The sequence below is a fragment of the Lampetra fluviatilis genome, chromosome 23, assembly GCF_964198595.1.
Source record: "Lampetra fluviatilis chromosome 23, kcLamFluv1.1, whole genome shotgun sequence".
Taxonomy (NCBI): Eukaryota; Metazoa; Chordata; class Hyperoartia; order Petromyzontiformes; family Petromyzontidae; genus Lampetra; species Lampetra fluviatilis.
In genome coordinates, this window is record NC_136297.1 from 1,328,471 (window position 1) to 1,347,964 (window position 19,494).

General features: G+C 46.6%; 1 protein-coding gene across 2 annotated transcripts in view; it reads right to left on the reverse strand.

Annotated features, from left to right (window-relative positions):
- The window catches only part of LOC144940600 (myb-related protein A-like), a 30,140-nt gene extending 16,960 nt beyond the window's left edge, over positions 1-13,180 (reverse strand). The window contains exons 1-6 of one of the 2 annotated variants that reach the window (XM_078866832.1): positions 12,869-13,180; positions 5,390-5,428; positions 4,787-4,886; positions 2,807-2,878; positions 1,607-1,699; positions 841-1,061 (exon numbers count right to left, since the gene is read on the reverse strand). In XM_078866832.1, coding sequence (XP_078722958.1) covers positions 841-1,061; positions 1,607-1,699; positions 2,807-2,878; positions 4,787-4,886; positions 5,390-5,428; positions 12,869-12,894 — 551 coding nt within the window. In that variant the 5' untranslated portion in view covers positions 12,895-13,180. Of the gene's footprint in view, positions 1-840; positions 1,062-1,606; positions 1,700-2,806; positions 2,879-4,786; positions 4,890-5,389; positions 5,429-12,868 lie in introns of both variants that reach the window. The other variant, XM_078866831.1, reaches the window with a different exon arrangement.
- Between the last annotated feature and the right edge of the window lie 6,314 nt (positions 13,181-19,494).

The window sequence follows — 19,494 nt, forward strand, 5'->3', positions numbered from 1 at the left end:
GTGTGTACTTGGAGAGGAAGCCGATAACGTTGGCCTGTGCTGTGACCGTACGTGGAATAAAGAAGAGCACCCTCTACACGACGTGTCGCGGAAGTCGCTCATTACACAAATTACAATTGTTACAAATGAAAGGCCATTGAGGCACACTGCCTCTTTGCAAGCAAGAACCTGAACAAAAATATTTTTTTTTGGGTATTTTGTATTTCTCCCCAACTTTATCCAGATCGTGCCGTCGGTATCGCCGCGTCACGAGAAAAAGCGTTCATTCGGACCTCCCGCAGAGCAATGTGAGCAACCCTCGGTGTTATCAGAGAACGGCCCCGCAGAAGCGGATGATGCTGCAGAGCTATTTGTGCGATGGCAATAAGTGATGAACGGTGAGAGAAGAACGACGAGGCACGAATAAACGCCTTTGAAATGTAAGCACTCGGGTGGATATTACTACGCGTATCGTGGAATGAAAAGAAAACAAATGGATGGGTTCTAGAGAAAGCTGATGTTGAAAGAAAACTGTGAGAGGTGATAAAATCAAGAAAGCTAGCCTACTATGGTCATGTCACGAGAAACAAGGCACTTGTTTTGGAAAAGCGGATTGTGTAAGGCATGATACCCGGTTCGTGTGCGCGAGTTAGACAAAGGATGACACGGATAGATAACATCAAAGCATGGACAAGGCTCACGCTGGAACAGACAATGAGGATAGCAGAAGCCGGAAGTCGGTGGCCAAGGATTGCCCGTGCGGCCAACCCTCGGATCGAGGATGGCTGAATACAAGATAAGGTGAGAGGGAGGGAGGTTGGGATAAGGGTGAGGGGGCGGCATTAAGTGCGAGTTTCTGACCGGCCGGGCAGCAACTTGGCGATGAGAGCCCAGCGGTTGCCCAGGCTCTTGTGAGCTTCATAGATGATGCGGTCCTCCATCTCGGTCCACGATGACTTCTTCACCTTAGGGTTGAGGTGGTTGATCCAGCGCTCACGGCACTGCTTGCCGATGCGCCCTTTCAGCTGCTTGGCGACGAGGGCCCAGGACTTGGGGCCGTACTTGTGCACCAGCTCGATCACCTGCACACGCGGGGTGGGAGGGGGGGGAGCACAGTGACAGAGCCGCGACGGCGGGACAAAGCACACTTGTTGGTTGGTCCCCGTCAGTTTAACCAGGAGATTAAATTAAATAAGAATATGTATTCATAGTGGAGGAATCCGATAAGCTCTTTTGCACAAATGTCCAATCTGGGCGGATCAGAACGTTACAACAACAAACATTACAAAAACACGACAGCAGTGTAAAGTATAGGAAAGGTGAACAAATTACTTTCAAAAATACGAATAAAACTAAACTACTTTATTTTTTTTCTTACTAGGTAAAGCCCACTAAACTATTAGCTTCTTTCAGGAGCGACCTGGCCACAAATGATAACTCAACGAAGCGGCTTATCACGTGAAAATGTATAGCAGCCAAATAACCTAAATAATCTAATCGCATTAGCGGACCCGTGTAGTTTCCCGCATCCGACAGGATCAGTGGCATTCGGAGTGATTTCCAATGCAAACGAAACGCGAAGCAAGGTGGCAAGGTGGCGCTGCCCAGCGGCACGGTGACCTCTCACCTTCTGATCTTCCTCCTTAGTCCACGGTCCCTTCACCAGCTCGGGGCTCAGTACCTTCTGCCAGCGGTTCAAGCACTGAGTGTCCGACCGGTTCTGACGGAAAGAGATAACACAACGCCGCAAAGGCCAGTCAGCGTAAAAGTACTCGTAGATATCGCTTGTGATTAAGCACGAAATAAATGCAAATCCTCATCCGAGACTTGTGTTCACTGCATGCCAGTTGTTAGCTACATCTACAAATCTAGCCCTTAACATCGATGGAGCTAAGCTAAATTAAATATCCAAATGTACTGCATTTCTTTGTTTTTATCACAGGCAACTACCCTGACATGAAAGCACAGTTGAAAGTGCATTATGAGACAGGTATATCACATTACATCAATTAAAAGTTTAAATTACACGACGCAATAAAAAGTATACCCATTCGTTACAACTGAAAAAAAAACCCATTACCCACCCCCTGAGCGAGTCAATAGGCCCCATAAGCCGACCATCCAATCGCGGTGTCAAGCTGACAGATAGACCCATGGGGATTTGCGCAAGACCGAAGGAAGTGAATCACACATACGTATATTAATGACATCGTTCGAAGCATTAAGAAAAGTAGGTTTTGGTAGGAAATGTCGCGTGAAGGAGCGATGGACGATGGTCAATAATAATAATAGTGGAGTTGAAGCCAAGGAATAGAACGTGACCAAGCGGACTTCCCCCAAGGAGATGGAGTGGCGAATTCAGCTCATGTGGAGGTGCTGGGTGGATCGTTGCATCCCAAGATTGTGATAGGTGGCAGCAACTTGGGGAGGCATTCACCCAGCAGTGGATTGATCATGGCTGACAATGTACGTATGCATATTGAACTTCTTTCGCACCGTACGTAGCCAACCGCGCTAAACGGAGGTGCACGGAAAGGAAAAGCAACAAAATATGAACCATAAGGGATAATGATGAGGAGCTATCCACATTTTCTCAGCAGGAATGGTTCATTGCTTGATCAGAACTGCGTGCATGTTGACTGATGAAGTTACTACGACAAAAATTTCTTCACTGCCGCTCTTCTTTGCCATGACCGCACACATATCGATATGAGCTCAGACTAACATACGACTTCTCGTCAAAGTGTTCTTCTCCAGATGTAAGCACATTTGCAATACGCAACCAATCCCTCATGGTTCAGTTCACAGTCCGGAGTAGACGATGTACCGGCATGTTGCTTGCGATCAACTTCCAGTCCTTCACTCCAAACCTTTCAACGATACTCTTCAGCTGGTCATCCTGAAAATGCAAAGCCGGACAAGGTTACATCTCTCACACACACACACAAAACTATCCCCTCTGTAGCCAACACAGAGAGGCACCCAGGAACGAGCCCACATTCTTCTTGCTCCGAGGCACAAGAGTTACCACTGCGCCCACCCTGCTGCCACCTACGAAGGGCGGCACATCGCACCAGGACCAGCTCAGAAAATCGGCACTAACATTGTGCCGGGGATCCAACTCAAGGTCACCGGGTGCATGAAACAAGACAAAGATCCTCCATACAGCCTGAACAAACTGTTGGGGCAAGTGCTGTTAGCGAGTAGCACCTATGAAGGCCGGCACGGCACCCGAGGGAGTGGGTGGCCAGCACCACAACCGGCCACCTTTGTCTCCCCAGTGGCGATGTTTACACACCGCACCACTTATTCATTTGCGGCCGAGGAAACCTAGGGGAGGCCCAAGACCAGTCAAGATATTCATCACTGCTGTTGGCTGTGAGCAGGAATCGAACTCGAATCACCAGGTTCGTAGCGCAGCACGCTAACCGCTACACTACCGCTTCTCAAATACATTGCACACACTAAGGGTCCAATGCAATTCCTTCACCTATAATCTCATCTCCTCCTAACCTGAAATGCATTACCGTGCAAGATTTAACCATTAATCACTTACTGTGCAAATAAAGCCAAGGACCAGATTGCCAGGAATGCACCCCCACATCTAGGTCTGGTGTCAGAAGGAAAGCAGCTTTGTGCCTGGCTATTGCCTCGAACGGGCGAGCACCACGCACACCAGGAAGTCATAGGTGGCGATAGGGGTACGGGGGAGGGGGCAGCAGAGGGTACCGCTGCAACAAAATACCGGCGGTCCTCGCTTTTACAACACAATCCATTCCTGGAAACGCCATCGTAAAACTGGACCCAATTTTCCTACAGACAGTAGATACAATAGACATCACGTGCCGATGTGATTTTTTTTCCTTTCATCAGCCGTTTATTTAATCGCTTTAAAGGAGTGAAAATCCATAAAAACCCTTAAAAATAACAAAAGCTCCATGCCAAGTCACATCCGAAACCAGACTGACTCTGTTCAAATGTGTTCAGTCATGTCAGAAGATGCATCGTAAATCAAGTTAATCGATCCATGGTGGCGTTATATAAACGTCGTGAATGTGGACCATCGTAAACCGGAGATTGCCTGTACACTGTTGTCCTGCACTTCTATGATTCCATTTCCCTGCTGCCGACCTTTACCACCCCGCAACTGAGCAGCGTGCTAAAGTCAAACACCCTCCCTGCTCCCGGTAGGCAAGGGGAAGCCCTCATCCAGTGGTAGATTGATAGAAGGCTGTAATGTTCACATGAAAAGTAAAAAAAAAGCTTGGGTGTGCAGTGCAGGGACACACCCGCACTGGACAATTATAATAAGTGCACATCCTTACAAAGAGCAGTTCAACTTGACACGACTGAGCTTTTGGCAGGAGCCAGCGTTTACAAAATCACATCAAGATGTTAAAAAAAATCGTGCATTAGCTCGCTCACCGCTCTAGAAGCGTATTAATGGCCCTTCGCTCACGACTGTGGCAAGGTCGTTAGCGATGGCTTCAAGGAAAGCAAAAGCACTTCTTGTTGTTGTGTACACGCACCCCAGGGGGGGGGGGGTGATATGACTCGGCTTCTCGCCGTGCGTGGACCAAAAGTACAAGTCACAAGTATAAGAATGAATCGGGGGGATCGCGCACTCTGCAGTAGAGGTGGAGATCATACAAACTCCATACACTCACACACTCCACACTACAGGGGGAGATCATAAAAACTACACACAGAAAGGTGCCTGAGTCAGCAATCGAACCCAGGCCCTTCTTGCTGTGAGACACAATTGTCACTTTGGCGTTACCCTGCTGAGGTGCTCGCTAGCACTCACCTCCTCCCTGGTCCAGCGAGGCTTGAAGCCGGAGCGGCGCGAGTGGCCAGGGTTCTGCTCCGACTGATCGCGCTCACTCTCGTCGCAGTCGTCATCATCGCTGCTGCGACACGCAAGCGGGTGCAATGTTAACCCTCCGTGCATCTCACTTGAGGTTGCGGGTGATAAATACTAACGAGTGGCAGCCAAAGGGAGAAAAGCACACCCGAAAGGATGACCGCTGTAGAGATGGAGCGATGTGATCAGTTCGTGAGCAGGCACGATATGGACCGTGGCATCACGAGACCGTTAAGTTGGTGACGGCGTAAGGAGGCCTTCATCCAGCAGTAGAGACCATGGTTGCGAATGATGACTGATGCGAGTAGTACCACAAGCATTCCTAGACCTCCAGTTGACAACTTTCCTTACAAGACATTATTATACGATTGCTTTAAAACCAAGTGTTACTCCAAGGGCCAACTTTCACAATGCGCATCGTAAGACGAGCGTTATATCACTCGCAATTTACCATGGCATATTTAAATTTTTACTCAGCAACAGTGGTCATTATGCACCTGACAATCTCTGCTGCAATGTGCAATGTAGAATGCATCTCTCGCTCACCTGCCATACTCCGATATCCCCGTGAAGCCCTGATGTAAGCTGCATGACAAACACACAAGCCATTGTAAGTTCTGACATTGCGACACATTTCAACAGTTTGCGAGTGTTGTTTTCAGCACGAATCCCCACACTCAAGTTCATCACCACCACGTAAGTGTGAGCTGGGAAACATACGAGGTAAGGAATATGAAATATGTAGGCATACAATGCAGACTTAACCTAACCTTTCAAATATAAAGGCGGTCACACTCTTTTACGACACAATGAGTTCCTGGAAATCCCGTCGTAAATCAGACCCTATTTTCCCAAAGTCATATGTAACAGGGTTTAAAAGGTGAAAATCCACAAAAACCCTTAAAATGAACAAAATTTCCAAGCAAAGTCACATCGGAAACCAGACTGACCCTGTTCAAATACGTTCGGAGCCATGGTGGAAAAATGCGTCGTGACTCAAGTTTCTGAGTTGTTAATCGATCCCTTGTGGCGTTATATAAAAGTTGTAAATGTGGATCGTGGATATCGGACCATCGTAAACCGGACACGGCCTGCACATTGTTGTACTGCACTTTTACGATCCCAAATCCCTACTCCCAACCTTCACCACATTATCATCTTCAGCCATGAACAATTCTCTGCTGCATGAAGGCCTGCCCCTATCTCTAGTGGTCCTCCTGCGATACAGCACCTAGCACACGAGCTAATCTCCCATCTCATTGGTGGACATCCTCTTGGGCGCATTCCCTCTTTTGGCAAGCACTCGCTAACTATTCTGGCCCATGGGCGATCATCTCTTCGAAGTAGTTACAAGTCCTGCCGAAGCCCACCAAATTATGTAGGTATGAAATATGCGGGGATAAAATGTGCAATTAAAACCATGTAAATGTGTATGTTAAAAGTAAAATGTTTTTAAAAGAGGCTACTTGGGAAAACATGTATATTATTTGCACATCAGATTAGCACAGTTGGCAACGTACGTTGCGAAAGAAGTTCAACAACATTAACTATCATACCAAATTATGAATTGCTCATGCGCAAAAGAGGTCATGTTTCCTACAATGTGATTTTAGTAACGCGCAAATTCTTCGCAAAACAAAAACAAAACAAATGAGAATGTGCCGGCCAATGCGGACATGGATGCTGCGGCGTTCACTGAGCTGTGAATCACCGTCAATGCTCGTCGTAACCCAGGGCGAGCGGCGACCATGTCGCGCGGGAAGCACACCGCCGCGGAACACAACAATGCGGACGATGACGGCATACACAATGCCTCAGTTCGCGTAATCTGCAGCTGATTGCGGTATTGTCGGAGCAAAACCACGCAGGCCACCATTGCGGTCAAGAATGAGCGATGGAGAGGGGGAATATAAAAGCAGCAGATGTGCACAACAGTTGTTGAAGGAAAGAATCCTCTGGCGGTCCGGTAATGGTGATGTAGAGCTCTCAAAGCAAACATTTTCGTCCTTGAGATCCATCAACCATCTTGCATTTCTTGGGGTAAATACATCTGAGGCATGCAATGTGGGCCTCATTTCTCGCAATTCAGAAAGGCCGAGGCTCTTAAAAGAGCAGAATTTGCAGAGACTTTTTAAAAGCCTTCAACCGCTGCACTATCCACATTTTAAAAAGCCCTTAAAACTGAAATGCAGGCACAGAGATAAATAACAGCAGAGTGGATTGTTGCCCAGCGGTGCTGTTGAGAAATAAAGGTACTGGGTCATGGTTTAAAACATTATCAGTTGTCTTCATTTTCAACAAATATTTTTAGAACACCGCCCTTTGTTGCTGCAGCACTGGGGTAAACAACTTTTCTAATCCTAGCAGGGATAGCAATCCATCAATACGGAGGCAGCAGCATCATGGGAAGGTTGTTAAAAGTGTGGGTGACTTGTTCAATCCCAGCAGACCGCCGAATGAGCTACAAACACTGCCGAAAGTTTTGCATCGATGTGCATGCAACTGCTGTCAATCTCACCTCCACAAAGTGATCGCCGACTGTATCAGCTGCTGGCTGTGATTGTGAGGCTCAGAAGCCTCTGTCATTACAAAGTGGAAGTGAAAGATTCTGGTCAATTAAAAAAATAGAAGCTGTGTTTACGTGTCAGAGCCCAGACAAAAATAAATCATTAAGTGTTTTTTAAATACTCTTTGGTTCTTGCGGTACCAAAGAGTATGGTACTACGTGACTTTACCGAAAGAACCAAAGAGTATGGATTCCTGCAGTCACGAAAGCTTCAAATCAAGATTGTTTTTTAAATGTATAATTGCCCTTTGACTGTTCATCTGGAAAATGTCTTTCAGTGCCCATTGGTGTATAATGCCGTCTTCAAAGATGATGTACGCTTTCCCGTTCCGAGACGTGTGCAAATTGCAGGGTGAGTCTCGTTCACCGCTGAACCTCGGAACGGGAAAACGGTTAGCGTTGATTTTATTTAGAAACATAGTAAGCCGCTGTTTTTAAATACAGAGAAGTGTAGCAACACGACCATACTCGATAGCTGGTGCCAAACTGTGCCACACGCCCGGAATTGGAACGGAATTGGAAGAAAAACTGATGGCGTACATGTACGTCACCACATACGTCACGTATGTACATTTACATAATCACGTACAGTCATCACGTATGTACACGTACGTCATCACGTACGTGTTGAGGTTTTGTTATGCGTGCTGTGCCAATGCCAATGCAGTAGTCGCATAGACATTTCCATACCTGTCAACCCCTTATCAGTGCCTACCTTATTAGACAAATTCAGACCTTATTGGTCACTCCATGCCCTTACAAATCTCAACATTCATCCTATGAAGTCCTATCATAAGGGAGAAACACAAAGAATGTTTTTTTTAAATGGCTGCACGCCATATCCACCTGAAACTCAATTTCCCTGTAAAAGAATACGAGTAAATCGTATGGGTAGACAGGTACACATTTCTTTAAAAATAGAGAACGAATCTCAATGGCTGCAGCATTGTGCACCTTTATAATGCACATCCTTACAGTGCATTTGGCTCACAATGCCTAGTCAGTGCCTGCCCTACAGGTCTGCCAAGGACAAAAAAAAGAGATTCTTTGTTCCACATTGTTATGAAATTCTATTCTACCTGTTTTTATAAAGGCACTAGTTGATTCTCAGTTTCAGCAAAGGTGAGAACAATGCTTTGGTCCAAGTCAGCAGATATCATCAGGAAATTATTCCTTCATCTGCATGAGGAAATCAGTCGTCCCCTTGTCTATAGCTGGATGGGAGTCCTTTCAGAAGAGGCAACGATTCTATTATATTTTGGATTCATAAAGCGCCTTTCAGTAAGGTGCTTGACAATGCTTACCAACTCCGGTACAAAATGTCAAGCATTAACTAGCATTTAAGTTGACAACCCAGCTGTACAGATTTCAATTCACTGCACTGGCACGAACCAACTAACCCTCACGAAGCTCACACAACCCTGCGCCTTGAACCGCGATCACATCTTTCTCCAGACCAAAACGTTTCCAATAAGTCATTGGTAAAAAAAACTCCTTAAAAAAAGTTTGTTAAAAACAACGGTTTTATTTTAAAGTGCACTGAAAAGTTTAACTTTTTTTTTCCAGCCGTCACCAGGTGATCAGAATATTTTTGGACATGTGTAACTAAAACATAAAACCGTGGGGCACTCCTTTAATATTTGTATGCATAATGAGTTGCTTTGAAAAAGTGTAGTTTCATTCAAGTTAATTTGTGATCAAATGTATGTCAAAATTATTGTCACTCAGTAGTAGTAGAAGGGAAAATGTTTATAATTACGTAATTTAAGTTTGCCATGAAGTATAGAACATTTGCAAGTGTTTTGAGTATAATAAAAAATCCGTATTACTAGCTCTTTGTACTCGTATCCGTGTTGAAGTGTTTCTTTAAGAACAGTTGACTGAAAAGTGATGAAAAGTTTACCAAAACCCATAATTTGTTTCTCACGTTCCTATGTACCATCATGACATTGTTAATAGCAAATTGAGATAGCCACGCTATATTATTAGAAATGTTATAGTATTTTGTCATGCTATTGAGTAACATTTGTTGATAACTTTCTTTAGCAATTCTTGGTCATCGATGAAGATATAACACCGTGGGGCGCTCCTTTCACATCACTTATGTTTCAGTTACAAATGTCGAAAAATATTCTGATCAGCTGGTGACGGCTGTATTTTTATTTAACTTTTCAGTGCACTTTAGTATAAAACCGTTGTTTTAAAAAAACTTTTTTTAAGGAGTTCATTTGATTATTTTTAGTCTTTATTTTAGCAATGAATTTTTCACGAGGAATATTGTTTGATAGCTTTTAAAAATACTTGCAAAAAATACTCAGTTTAAGGCTATGATGGTGAACCTGACACTTTTTAACAAGCTCATATAGCTCATAACTTCCGTCAGAGTTTTTTGCTGTGCACACTAGATAATTTTGATCGATTCCCTCAGGTATATTGAATGAGGGATGATCTTCTATCCACACCAGCATGTGTAGATGTGGACTTGCACGATTTTGGAACTCGATTCGCCAGCAGTAATCCTTCAATTGACCACCAAACACTTCATGATTATTTGTCAAGAATTTCATAAGTGTGTTCAATCGAATAATGAAGTGTCGAGTGACTATGACAGGATACTGTTCAATCAATCGTTGTGTGGCATATATATTGAGTTCATTTGGATCTTCATTGGGTCTTTCATCACCTATTAAGAGTGGCTTGCGCATATCAAGGCAATTCAAATTATTGCAACTGAATGTCGCGAAGTATGTTGGTGGCCCTATTGAACGAATTCGTCCGATCAATTCATTCAGCACTGTTTGCCAATATGCAGCTGATCCTCGAAGGTTGTTAAGGTAGAGGTGAAGATCTTCTAATCTAGCATCTTGTCCTTGAACACTTTTCACAAGGTGAGATATTAGATTGAATGCGATAATACTCGAACATTGATCATGCTTAGAAGAGGTAGTAGTTTCGTTGAAATCGTGTATCACTACGCAGAATTCTGAATTGAAATTAGTCCAATGGAGTGATTCTGACAGGTCTTACTTACTCTTTGGTTCTTTCGGTAAAGTCACATAGGTATAAAATAGATCACGATGTTTTGATTGTAACACAAGCAATCATTATCAGGTGGGAAAACCACAGCAAGAATTGTTTTTGCTGAAGTGGGAGGGGGTCTTACTTCTTTGAGTCCATTGATTAATTTTTGGAAGAGGTAGAACCATGCAAACTATTCAGCTTTTAATGAATGTGCTTCGTTCAGAATGTTGTTGGTTGTTTTTTTTCCTTGTTTCGTGAGTATTATCAGAGACTTCATATTCATCTTCCATATTTGGCTGATCACAATCTATCGAAGCCATGACTGATGTTTGTACAGGCATCGATTATTTGGTTGAAAGGAGTGAATTAATTGAATATTTAGTGCCGATGTTTATTCAGGTATAATTTCCACAAAACGTATTGGCAAACATCGCGTCGAATAAGGCTTGCACACAGATTATTCTTTGGTTGAAAGGAGCGAATTAATTGATTCTTTAATGGCGATGTTTATTCAGCCATGCATTGTGTCCGGATCTGTGTAGTGTGCAAAATTTGTTATTGCTTGGACAACAGGAAGTGGACCACATTTTGATTACAAGATTTTACCACGACAAACAAACGGAGGAATAAAGTGTAATAACTTTATTGCAAAAGTTTGCTTAACTCACCCTCGAGAAGGACGTAAATGTTGGGGTGCCTGCTCCCACATCAACGCTTACTAGCATTCATTTCAAACTTTATAAATTATTCTTCAATGTACAACTTTTGTTTGTGTGGAGCGAGAGTGGCCGAAACTCTCTTTGGGTCTTTCGGTAAAGTCACGTAGAAAGAAAATAAATTAAATAATAGAGTACGACGTTTCGATTGCGACACAAGCAACCATCATCAGGTAGAACTAAATGTGAGAGAGAGACGAAACACACAGACACACATTGACACACACAGACACATAAGCAGAGAGAGACAACACATCAAGTTTGCAGACGCGCCTGAGACACGTGGCGCCTGCTTCCTGGGCAAGCCGATTCCAGAGTTTAGAGACTGCGGCCTATTTCACGTATACAAATATATACTGAATAAGGCGTCCATACAAAATATGTATTATTGCTTTAAACGAGAGATTGAATAGCTAAATTGATGGCGATGTTGATACAAAATGCATTGCCTCTGGATCTGAGTGTGTGCAAAATTAGGGATTGATTGCACAACGGGAAGGGGACGAAATATAGATTTTGATTTGAAGCTTTCGTGACTGCAGCAATCCATACTCTTTGGTTCTTTCGGTAAAGTCGCCATGATTTCTTGCAAAAGGTTTATATTTGGCGTTTTAACATCTGAACACCCCCTCTGTTTGCCAGAAAAGGAAAAAACCTGCTCACAATTTACTTCCCGTATGTCTGAGGCGGGGGCGAGTAAGAAAGACCAAACGCGACGTCTGCGTTGGGTCCCTGCCACAGCAACTAGTGGAGGGAGGTTTTGACCACTCGACGAGTAAAACGTGAACATTTCCACCGCGGTAAAAAAGGGCACAACACAAAGTACACAACACAAAGTACATAATGTTACACAAGACAGTGTACACAATGTTACACAAGACGATGTACACAATGTTACACAAGACGGTGTACACACCAGCTTGACACGCGCACAATGACAGTTTTCGCCGTTACACAGCAGCAGCAGCGTCGTCACACAGCACTACATCGTCAGTGACACACACACAGGGCTACTCGCTATGAGTGTTACACTTGATCAGTGACACTCACAGGGCTACGCGTTATGAATGTTACACTTATCAGTGACACACACTCACAGGGCTACGCGTTATGAATGTTACACTTATCAGTGACACACACACAGGGCTACTCGTTATGAATGTTTCACTTGATCAGTGACACACACAGGGCTACGCGCTATGAGTGACACACACAGTGACACACACTCACAGGGCTACGCGTTATGAGTTACACACACAGTGACACACACTCACAGGGCTACGCGTAGTGAGTGTTACACTTTATCAGTGACACACTCACAGGGCTACGCGTTATGAGTGTTACACTTGATCAGTGACACAATAGCGGTGAAGAACTGATCCACATCGTAACACGGTGGGGCACACGCGGGTCCAGTGCGATACACTTTGGGGGAGGGATCGGTGATACCATATGGAAGTCAATAACAGCGACACCATTTAGAAGTCAATAACAGTGACACACAGAGAATACAATTACCAAGTGTATGACAAGACCTCCTTAAACGTAAAACATTGTACACATCCCATCATCCACAGCACCTTCTCGGGAGCGCATCATTCCCGCAGCGTTGGTTCATCAACACCGCACAAGCGAAACTCGCAGCGTCGTGGCGACGCACAACACAGCAGTAGCCACCACCTCCACCACCATCATCATCACCATCACCTCGTCCCCTCTCACCTCACTGCGCTCAGGAGCTGCGCCATCTCCCCTCCTCCTCCTCCACCTCGCTGCTGCTGCTTCACGGCCGCCTCCGCCGCGCCGCCTCCATTCCTCCTCGCGACTTTTTTGTTAACTCCCCGCCCCCCTCCACACACGCGACAGCAGTAGCGGCGGCGATATGATCCGAAGCTGCGCTAGACACGACGAGGCTGAGTAGTGGTGGTGTAGAAGTGTCACGCGTTGCGTGAGGGGAAGGCGGCGGCGGCGGCTTCGGGAGCCCCGCGGGAGCTGATGATGATGGGGGACGCCGCCCTGCACCGAATCTCGCGCCAACGGCCCCGTGGCGCGCAACGCGCATGCGCCGAGTGACGTCATTTCCGCTGGCGCGCGCGTTTCAGCATCCGGGGGAGCAAGGGGGGAGATGACGTCATCAGAAGACGGAGACTTGTGTTGCCTCCGAAACGTCGTGATTTAATTCATTAATTTTCATTTATTATTATTTTATTTCTATATATTTTATTTTTTATTATTTTTTTCATACGTGACATTACCGAAAAAAACTTAAGAGTATGATTCCAGAAGGAGGGAGGGAGGAGCACCCCCACCCCACACCCCACACGGAAGAGCGGCGCTCTACCGCTACCGGAGGATGTTCTGAGTTTGCCTGAAGAATCTTCAGGAAGATATTCTGAGTCGTGAGTGAAGAATCTTCCGGAAGATGTTCTGAGTTTGCGTGAAGAATCTTCCAGAAGATTTTCTGACCATTGGAACCTCATTTGCCAGTAAAAATATGATAATTGGTTTTTTACCCTTCTATCTGGCAACAAAACTGACACCTTTTTTTTACAAGGAGTCATGTTTACATAGACCACAATACCTGCAGTCATAATGCAAACAAAAAACATAACTCTGATAATGTGCACTGTCCTTGGACAGTGCACATTATCAGAGCTAAAAAAAAACATAACTCTGATAATGTACACTGTCCTTGGACAGTGCACATTATCAGAGTTATGTTTTTTGTTTGCATTATGACTGCAGGTATTGTGGTCTATGTAAACATGACTCCTTGTAAAAAAAAAGGTGTCAGTTTTGTTGCCAGATAGAATATTTGGCATTGTCCTTGAAACTGATTGGTCTACGCCAGAGTATATAAATGGCATAAGAGATAAATGCCCTGATAGTGCCATTGTCTTTGTAGGTTCGCCTTTGGGCACTGGTGGTGAGATGAGGCCATAAAGGCTGCTGGTGTAGGCCAATCCGTGTTAAAGACAATGCCATCAATTATCACCAGAGCATGTTTGTTTACATGTTCACCACAAAGTGCCGTGTGTTCAATGCAGTACTGGATTCGTTGCGAAAGGTTTCGACTCGGTGTTTCAACATCTTATGACGTCACGCATCTGGGGGGGGGGGGTCAGACATTTGTGACGATGTGTGACAAGAGGGGGGGGTTTGAGAAATGTGACGTCACATAAAAATGCGAAACTTTAAATAAATATAGACATGTTTTACTTAATGAAATGTACTTTTTAATAAATGTTTTCTCCTGCAACATCAGAGTGCAGCGCCACATTAAATACGCACTACATTGACAATAGTTTAAAGAGATTTGAAGCATGTTTTATTTGGGGGGGGGGGGGGGCAGAGCTTTGTGACGTCATATTTGAGTGGGGGGTGTCTGACTTTTTGTGACGCCGTGTGACGATGGGGTCAAAAATCGTCCAAAATCGCGTGACGTCATTTATGGACGGCCCCTTAACACCTCCAGAAAGGGTAAAACAAAAATTCAAACTTCCATACTGGCAAAAATGAATAATTATTTTTCAACGTACAACACGCTACTCAATACCCCCCCCCCCCCCCCGTATCGTTCAATCCAAAGTCAATAACAACAACAAAAATACACGACCATGCGATTTGTCTCGTTTTTTTACGGAGATCGCGACTGTGAACGATGAGAAAGGCTCAGTGTCGCTCGAACGCCGGGAGAAAGATTTGGTGGTGATGGGGGGATGGGCATTTAAGACACGAGTAGCCTTTCAGAAATGTCTTTGAAAGGTCGGCGTGGGGTGAATGCGGCTGTGAATGTGCAGCAGCAACAGCAGCGGGACAATGATGGCAACGTCCCACGACGTTTCGGGCGCAACCCAAGCGTGCGTCATCCCTCGCCCGAAACGTCGTGATTCATTTTATTATTCTACCTACGTGACTTTACCGTGTATGGATTCCTGCAGTCACGAAAGCTTCAAATCAAGACAGCCCCCGCAGTTTAGACGTTGTTCTCTCGCCAGCAACATCATGCAACCATAGCATCTTGCGTGTGTTTTAGCAAGCCCGGCCGCCGACGAGACCCTGAGGGTGGAAACCGACCCAGAGGTTTGTATTTCTCGTGCCTACATGCTGCCCGGGTGCAATATCGGTGTGGCAAGGCAATGGAATCGGACGCACCCACACGCAATGTGTAGATGCATGTCTGTCAAGGCCGGAGCCATGGAGTCAACATTGGGGGGGGACCAAATCTTCCAGGGGGTCTGGGGGTCCCACCCCAGAAAAAAAAATCTAAATTTGAAAACTCATTTCCTGCCTAAAATATAGAAAAAATTCACTAACACATATGATGGACTTTTAATACATTTTTTTACAATAATGTCAAGTAGTGTATTGTATTACATTGCTCTGTTTTTTTCTTTTTTACCTTTTCTTGCTTCATTATTCGTAATGGCAGAGATTAGGGATTAATAAAGTACAACCATAACCAATCATTGTGAGCATATTTTAATATTGGGGGTGGGGGGTGTGTGTCCCCCAATATATATTATAATTACGGCCTTGATGTCTGTTGTAAACGCGCACGCGGGCGGCGTTCGGCTCGCGTGATCTCCCCGCCGCTGCCTCGAGACGCGCCGAGAGGCTGGCGGAGCGCGGCCGAGTGGAGCTGGGGGGGGGCGCTTGGGCCCTTGAATAATTTAGAGGCGCGGAAACCACTCTGCCAACACTCGGCGGAGCATCAGCCTGCCTTGACCACCCAGGGTCAGGATCCCCCCCCTGATAGAGGGGGAAGGGGAAAAACACCACCCCCGACCAACAAAACCTCTTCCGACAATCCCCTATCGGGGTGGGTGTGGTGGGGGGGCCTGCCTTGTTAGCCCGTTTGGAACACGGGGAGCATTATTTATTCACGCCGAGGCCAATTTAAACCCCGTAATGTGCAGCGATCGATGCCAATAGCCCACGCAGGGACGATACATCCTCGCACGCGTGTAACCATATTCCCGGTGTGATCGATACGACGACGATGGTTCTCCTCTTCTTACTTTTAGTTTTAAAATAAATTTACGGTTTATTTTTTATTTTTCCGAGCACAGCCCCCCCGGACCCCCCCCCCCCCCGCCGACAAGAGCCGACACCGCCAAGCGGCCAGCGACAAACGGCACCATCGCGGTCGTGGAGGAGTGGAACGTGCGACTCGGCTTCGCGCCGCACGATTGGCGCGGTTGGCGCACGCGCGGTGCGAAAGAAGTCCAACGTACACGGCGTACGTACGGCAAAGTGATGTTTTTAAAAGTGTTATTATGTTTACAGGAGTTTGGGGGTACACGAGGCGGTGATGGTAGAGGGGGTGCCAAAGGGGAGCGGTGCGAGGGAAGATGCAGAATGAGAAGCGAGGTGACCTGCAGGGTGGTGGTGGTGAGTGGACTGGTGAGCGGGTGGATGATTGGGTGAGTGTGTTGTCGTGACCTGCAGTATGGTGGTGAGCGGGTGGGTGGACGGGTGAGTGGGTGAGTGCGTTGTTGTGACCTGCAGTGTGGTGGCTAGTGGACTGGTGAGCGGGTGTGTGAGTGGGTGAGTGAATGCGTTGTTGTGACCTGCAGTGCGATGGTGAGTGGTAATTGAATAGTCAGGCTGGTTGACCGTGGCCTCAACACGGGAGGCAGTGATGGGATTTCTTGGGGACGTTGGGACTGTCCTCAACAACCGCGATTTCCTTTCTCAGCGTTATCCGAAGCTGTGCATGAGCAGCTCATCTCTGGCAACCCGTCCACCAGAGCAGCGTGGACTCGCGGCGCTTTCTGCGCTGAGGAGCGATGCTCCAGGGCACCGCCACGACGCATCCTTCACGTGCTCAGCGCCAGACGACAAAGCCACCGTCCCATGCCACCGTCGTTACACCTTTCTGTGTGTGTGCCGACACACCGCGCACGCGTTCGTCGCCACTGTGTGCTCATGTGACGGCCAGAATTGTATGAATTCCCGGACCCCTCCAAAAAATAAAAAATTACCCCCAGCTACTAAGTTGCCGATAATTATAATGCCCTTGAACGTTGATGGCGGCGGAGATTCTCCTCTGAGTCGACGAGGCTTTGTCATCATCATCAAGACGATGACTGGTCATTGCCAGCTGCGATATCTGTCCACTGCTGGATGAACGTCTCCCCAACTCCGTCGTCATCTCTCGCGATGCAACAATCCATCTGGCTCCATCGCAGGAGCCGATGCCACTTCATCGCTGCTCTGGGTGTCTTCCGTGTGTGTGTACGTTGAACTTATTTCGCGCCGTACGTAGCCAACCGCGCTAACCAGATGCGTACCCCTTCTTGCTTTGACTGCTAACGATGGATTGTAAAGTGTGCCAATGAAGCAAGCAAGCGTCGTCTTTACGCATACGGGTGGGCCATCAAGTTGCGATTTTCGTTCTTCCGACCACCCATTCATGATAATAACAGCAATGATCACGAGAGTTCACACACACACGTGACACGCCACCGCACAGCATTCGCTCACTCTGGAAGAGAGCGGAAGGGAAGGAGAGGGACCGGCTGAGAGGGGCGAAGAGGAGGAACCACAAGAAGAATGGGACGGCAGCAGCAAGCTGCTGAGCTGGGTCCAAATCCTGGGTCCAAAGCTCTGGGTTTCTTTACCTGTTAAGGTGTTAGCGGCCAATAAATTAGCCTTTTATACACGTGGGAGGATTATTGCAGCACCCAGGGAAAACGCACGCGTGCGAGGGGACAACGCTATATCTCGTACAAGCGGAACAGGTTGGAGATTGGTCCACGCTTGCTGCACTGCCACCTCCTGGCTAGCCCGCTTTCAGTTGCACCCCGACTCGTGTGCTCCTTTGTGTGATCTACCAACCCTTGCTGCTTCCACGGGGCTGCATTAAGGGCCGCGTGCTCAGCCACCGCTAACCAAGCAAACGTCACGTGGTTTGGTTGCTGCTGTAAATGTCCACGTGATGATGATACAGCATGGGACCTCCTTTGATGATGATCATTAATAAGCAACTTCGTTGAGCTATCATTTGTGATAGCCAGGTCGCTTCTGAAACAGAGTTACATAGCTCAATGAGGCCTCACCTGGTCAAATAACAAGAATACCATTGGACCATTTCTGCCAGAATAAACGTATGAGAAATAAGAATAGGTTCTACCATTTCTGGCAATATAACAGTTTTTAAAAAAGATATTATATGGCTGGGGAGGGGCTGGTCACCCCGTGGTGCCCTTATAAAACTCAACGTTTAACCTACTCACGCCGGCTTGTGCCCGCCCTCACAGTCGGCCATATTTGCGGAATACACCACGCCGCCGTTGACCCTGGCCATTGAGCGAGCAACCCAACGTTCCTACCAGCTCTCTCCGCAGGAATGTGTTATCATCAGAGCCATGTTTGTTAGCATGTTCACTACAAGTACCGTGTGTGTTCAATGCAGTACTGGATTCCTTGCAAAAGGTTTCGACTTGGTGTTTCCTGTTTAACTGCCAGAAAGGGTAAAAATAATAATTATTATTTTTAAACTTCGATACTTGCAAAAATGAATAATTATTTTTTCAATGTACAACACGCTACTCTATACCTCCCCCCCACAAGTACAGTGTGGTGAATGCAGTACCTGATACCTCGCAAAATGTACAATTTATTTGGTGTTTGAACATCTTAAAACACAACTCCGGTTTCATTGCCAGAAAGGCTAGAAACCTATTCTTATTTTTTCATGAAATAGAAAGGAAACCCAGGTGAGTTCGTATCTGGATAGGTGAATGGGAAGGCAGCGGCGTGCTGGGTGCGTGGAGACAGCGTGGCGCTTGTGATATTTACGAACACCGCTGGCAAGGAGTATACGACACGCAATGTTCTTTGTAACCAATTCCCAGAAGAGTTGGGAGAGGATGGGAGCAATCAGCTATATTCGTCTGATTTCTAATCGACAGTTGTTTTATTTTCTTATTTCGTGCGCGAAGTGTTTCTCCGTGTTACGTAACGGGTGGCAGGGGGGCACGCGCGGCTGGCTGGCTGGCTAATTAATTCGCAATTAACCGCGGTTATAGATTCTGGGAATTGTTCATCCCACGCTGCATCGGTGATCCCAGATCCGCTCGGCCCCCACAGTGAGACCCATGCGTCGCTGCGGCTCTCCCGGGGACCGAAGTCCACTCCGTCGGCCGCTCCGCTCGCCGGCCCCAACCACCGGGCCAGCCACCTCGCGCATAGCGGCGCGGTCACGACACCGCAGCCCCCCCCCCCCCCACTCTGTACTCCTCCGCCGTCTCTCGACAGCAGCCACAGCTGGGGTGGCAGTGTCTAGGAGATGTTAACGCTCTCGCCTGGTATGCAGGAGGTCGTGGGTTCGACACCGACCC